This window comes from Arachis ipaensis, chromosome B09 (assembly GCF_000816755.2).
Source record: "Arachis ipaensis cultivar K30076 chromosome B09, Araip1.1, whole genome shotgun sequence".
NCBI classification, from domain to species: domain Eukaryota; kingdom Viridiplantae; phylum Streptophyta; class Magnoliopsida; order Fabales; family Fabaceae; genus Arachis; species Arachis ipaensis.
The window spans coordinates 119,998,924-120,004,212 of NC_029793.2; the positions used below are offsets into that span (position 1 = coordinate 119,998,924).

Here is a 5,289-nt window from a genome sequence, read left to right on the forward strand (position 1 = left end):
AACTAATTTTATAGTATTTTTAGTAAAAAATAAAAGATTAAATAAATAAAAGAAAAATAATTTATACGTAAGTTATTAGATATCTAAGTTGTAACTTTTATATGAGAGTATTTAGTGACGTTTGTGTCGAGCATGTGAACAGATCTTCATAATTTTGTCTATCATCATGTTTCGCCTTATCATTTTGGTGTCTAGGTAGCAAAGTATTATTTTTTCTTGCTGTCTTCTTGCACGTAGCCACTTTTACATATCAAAGAAAATATTTACTTTCCCTCTAATACTATAATATTGAAAAGCACTCACCAAAAGTTAAAATTTTTCTAGGTTAATGGATTACTGCAGATATAAATGAAATTTAAACATCTGCTACTTATCTAAGCGGATGAGTGAGTTGATCACTCGATCAACCCAAATTGACACACATTACAAAGCTCTTCAATCACAACTAGTGAGCCAGCTAGTAGTATGCAATGCTTTGAAAATCGGACCGGACTGACCGGTCGAACTAGTTCAACTGGAAACCGACATAGAAAACGGTTCGATCCTCCTGTTAAAATCGCTGATGACAAAACCGCTAGAAAACTATTGAACCGACCAGTAACCGACTGGTTGGACCAGATCGGGAACCGACCGGTTCGTATGAAACGCTGTCGTTCTGATTTGTTAAGAAAAAAAAAGAAAACCCTCCCACCCCCACTCGAGTTACCCCTTCAATCCCTCACCCGACCAAACACCCAGCTCATTCCAGCTTCCTGGACAAAACACACAGCAAGAGCAAGCCATAGATCCTTCCCAACCAAAAAATTCAGCTTCCTGGACGGAACCGTAGCCGCCGTTCGTCTGTGTCAGCGTCTCCGGGGCCTCTTCCTTCTCCTTCTCCACGGCGTCTCCCCTTTCTAGCTCGGCACGTCTTCTATTCCCAGGTGAAATCGCTGCTCGAGGCCTCCAGCTGGTGCGCCGTAGTGTCGCCGTCGTCTGGCCGTCGTGTCTTCGTCGTCTCGCCGTCGTCTTCCTGCTGCCAGTGAAAGGTTAGTAAAACTGTGATTTACTGATTTGAGGATAGTAGAAAGTTGAGTCTGTTACTCTGTTTCAGGGATCTGAGGTTGAATTTGTGATTTGTGATTTCTTGAGTCTTTTGTAATGGTGCTGATTTGAGTTTGGAATTTGTGATTACTGATTTGAGGTTAGTGGAAAGTTGAGTCTGTGTTACTTTGTTTGATGAATTTAAAGTTGAATTTGTGATTTGTGATTTTTTGGGACTTTTGTAATGCTACTGATTTGAGTTTAGATTTTGTAATGCTACTGATTTGAGTTTTGGGACTTTTGTAATGCTACTGATTTGTGATTAACCCGGTCCAACCCGTTCGGGTAGGGTAGGGTAGGGTCTGGGTATGTCTGCGGGTAGGGTAGGATACGGGTTTAGGGTGTACCCTACCCTACCCTACTCGCACCTCATATATAACACATATTTTATAAAAATTAGGTATATAGTGAAGGAAGTGAGAATTGAACCCACAACCTCCCTTATGTAATGACTTACAATAAGTGAACAACCACTAAAACTAGTTAGTTAATTTAGTAATTTAAAGCATTAGTTTTTTATTTTTTATGTTATTAATATGTATAAAATTTGAAATGATTGAATTTTATATTTACTTTGAAAAACTTGATATTTCTGCGGGTATGGTAGGATAGGGTAGGGTTTAGAATTTTAGGGTGCGGGTAGGGTTAGGATTGAGAGATTCTCAACCCGCAGATAGGATAGAGTAGAGTTTTAATAAAATTTTCATCCCGCATGAGGGAACGGAATGCCATATGAGCTATGGCTCGTCGGCAGTAGTATGGGTGGTTTAAATTACTACCAAATACAAAGTCGATTTAATTACTTTTTGGTTAAATAATTATTTTTTTTTTTTATTTTTGAGTTTTGCCAGTTGCTAATTGGATAAGATTTTAGAAAGCCCATTATACAAAAAATCAAATTAATGAAAAAAAAAGAGTTAAATTACCAAAACACCCAAATTGAAAGTCTAGTTAGTACTGTAGTTCTCACTTCTCAATGTGAAAGAACCTCAACAAAACGTCACTCTTATCGTTCGCAGCATCGGGTACGGCAGCCACAAGAGCCACGCCACCGTCACCGCCGGAGTCACCCTCACTGGAAGGAGGTATTTATTACACTTTCTTCATTCTTTTATATTGGTTAAGAAGTTTTGGATTTTGAGCAGAGAGAATCTCACTTGACAGTTCTATAGCTGAAGCTTAATGGTCGTAACTTTTTGTGGCCTTCATTGCTCTCTCGTTCCAATTTCTTTGCAGATTCAAAGCAGAGACTATGAAGGTGTTTAATATAAATGAAGCCACACTTTCTCTTGCACTCTACACCGACGTCACCAATTCCAAGTTAGTCTTTTTCTCTGGGTTTCTCTCTTATTCTAAAAACAATTATAAATTATGGAATATTAGCAACTTGTTATTGGAAAATTTTACTTGTTACTTGTTAATGAAAGAAAGATATTATTGCATTTTTGACTTGTTTGACATTTGTATTTGTTCAAGTTATTGAGACTTTTCGTCACCCAACTATCAGAGAGGCATTGTTGTCTAAAATTACCGTTTTGTTCCTTTATCTATTTAATTAGGTTAAATGGTTATTGGAGGTGCATGATTGGTCCAGTAAACATCAAAGTAGCTATGATCGAATAGATCATAAGGGGCTTTGTTTTTATTTTTATTTTTATTTTTTGGGTCTTGATTTCGCAGTGATATGTTTTCTTTGTTAATTACAAAAATGATATCTTGTTTTCATTTGTATAAGGAAGAGTAATGTAACTTAGCACACAAGAGATAGAATTTGTTAGTTGTTAGGTAGTTAATAATTTTCCGTTTGATGTTTCATACTACATCAGTATATATAAGGCTGGTACTCTTATCTATGAGTACTTCCTTTCGATTTCCTTAGAACTCATTTCACATTTTGGGAACAAGAAGGAAAGTAATTAGTACAATGTAACAATTTTGTAATTAATAATGAAAACTTATCAACTTAAAAGAAAGCAACCCAAACCAAACATATCATAAGGTTGTGTTTGGATTTTCCTTTGAGACTAAAATACGCAACGGCGAGTTGGAGACAAAAATTGTGTGTCCGTCTCCGCAACCAAATGAGTTTTTTTTTTTTATCTATTGGCTCTTGTTTGTGTCTATCATAAGGTTGTGTTTGGATTTTCCTTTGAGACTAAAATACGCAACGGCGAGTTGGAGACAAAAATTGTGTGTCCGTCTCCGCAACCAAATGAGTTTTTTTTTTTTATCTATTGGCTCTTTGTTTGTGTCAGAGATAGTATTTAGACGCAGCCTAAGGGATCACTTTAACTGGAAGTTATAATTCATGGTAGTTAGAGTTCAGTTTTCCACTTTTTCTTTTGATAATAAGAGTGTTTAGTGAGGCTAGTGTTCCAGCGGTTAGAAATGGTGACTTATAAACTAGTTGCTCCTTTCTAATTGTTTTAGAATGGTACCTGCAAATTCTTTACTCTTTCTATCATACAATGAGTCTGTAGAAGACTAAAAGTAAATATATGGAACACATTGTAAAATGTTTGCTATTTGTAATTGATTCTAAAGATTGGGATCCTGCTTCCCTGCCCTTTCGATAAATTATGTGATGGTATTCTTGTTTTCTCATAGGGAGCTCTTGGAAAGTATGCAAGCTGGGACATTGGAGCCAGAAGTTGCATTCCTCAATGCTTTACTTGTATTGTTTCTTATATTTGTGCTTTATGTCATACCCAGCACCATTTATATCCATGACTCTAGTGCTTAAACCATTTTCAAATTTTAATGATGACTGTTTTTCATCATTCTAATGTTTCAATTGTTATCAACTGAACCAGATTCTAGATGTTTTTCCTCTTCTAGCTGCTGCGCACAAGACACTTGTAGCTAAGTCACGGGATTCTTTGACCACACGCACTCTTCACTCAGAGCTTATTTACAATTACTCAGGGTCCAAGCATGTAAGTATGCATTTGTATTTGACTGATTCTGGTTCATTTTCCAATTAAGTAGGCTAACTTCTCCTTGTATCGTGGATAGATTAGTGAATCTTTGAAAAGATGTGGTATCTCAGATAACACGACATACATCCTTGCTGCTAGATTTGATGCTACTCCTAATGAGGTCGGACAATTCTAAGACACCTTTTTTTTTTTTGAGTATGTAACTTTAGTTCATCTCTGTCGTCAATAGATAAAAGCTATTGAGAAGCTCATTAATGGAAAAGAGATTGAACTGGAGGAGCTGGAAGGGAGAGCAAACCAATCCCAGATACAAAAGGTTTGAAAGGGCACTGATTCTAATTTCTAATGACTTCGTATTGTTTTGTTCAGACTATATGATATTCTAATTCTTTCTTTTTCAGCACTACAAGATATATGCTCCCGAACTCGGAGTTTCATCACTTGCAGATGCAATAACTTGCCGAATTGCTTCTCGCGATGCCTTGTGAGAACGATGACTGTGATCTGCATGTATGTTACAAGTTTCGGTCTCTCTCATTGATCTATTTACAGAATCAAAAATGCTATTCGTACATCAAAATTAGCCACTAAAATCAGTCACCAATGTATTTGTGTATAAATACATGTGTGATTTAATTTATTTTCATCATATATTTGTATTCTGGTATGTATTTTATACTGATGACTAACTTTGGTGGCTGATTTTGGTGTACACGTGACATAGTCCTTATAGAATATGTAAAAGAAAGCTTTTAGCTTCCATAAGAAGTACGTTACCTTTCCATGTTTCCTACATTTGATATTTATTTTAGTCAATCTTACTTGAGTTTCTGTAACATTTCTTATGGAAATTGGGAAATCTAAAGTAAGCTTGTTGTTATGAATTTGTATAGTAACGTTTTATTTTTATTTTGGTTTCTAAATTTATTATAGTACAATAAGGTTGGGTTTATTTCAAAATTTTCAAAAGGTAATTCTAATTTTTTTACCGTATAATTGAAGAGTTTTAGTTTTTGCAATATATATATGTCAAAATGTAATTTTCAAAGTAAGAAAAAAAATTATGTTTGCCAAGTAAAATATGGAACAAACCCACCCCAATAAAAAGCAAAGTCAATTCATTTTGCTTAGTAACATATATATACTCAACAACTATTAAAGACTTAATTGTCTTTTATTCTAGAAAAATTAAAAGACTACTATAACAATGCTTAATAAAAATATAAAATTAAATTAATATATTTTTTTGTTTAATTTCAATATATTG

At 34.9% G+C, this 5,289-nt stretch overlaps 1 protein-coding gene across 10 annotated transcripts in view; it reads left to right on the forward strand.

Moving 5' to 3' along the window:
* LOC107619110 (EKC/KEOPS complex subunit TPRKB) overlaps positions 1–4,906 on the forward strand; it is a 15,208-nt gene extending 10,302 nt beyond the window's left edge. For 3 of the 10 annotated variants that reach the window (XM_021112578.1, XM_021112582.1, XM_016321333.2), the window contains 5 exons: positions 3,691–3,757; positions 3,897–4,019; positions 4,099–4,182; positions 4,252–4,338; positions 4,424–4,902. In XM_021112578.1, the coding sequence (XP_020968237.1) occupies positions 3,691–3,757; positions 3,897–4,019; positions 4,099–4,182; positions 4,252–4,338; positions 4,424–4,510 (448 nt within the window). In that variant the 3' untranslated portion in view covers positions 4,511–4,902. Of the gene's footprint in view, positions 1–2,006; positions 2,169–2,319; positions 2,404–3,690; positions 3,758–3,896; positions 4,020–4,098; positions 4,339–4,423 lie in introns of those variants that run through there. The other 7 variants (XM_016321331.2, XM_021112581.1, XM_021112579.1 and 4 more) reach the window with 6 other exon arrangements.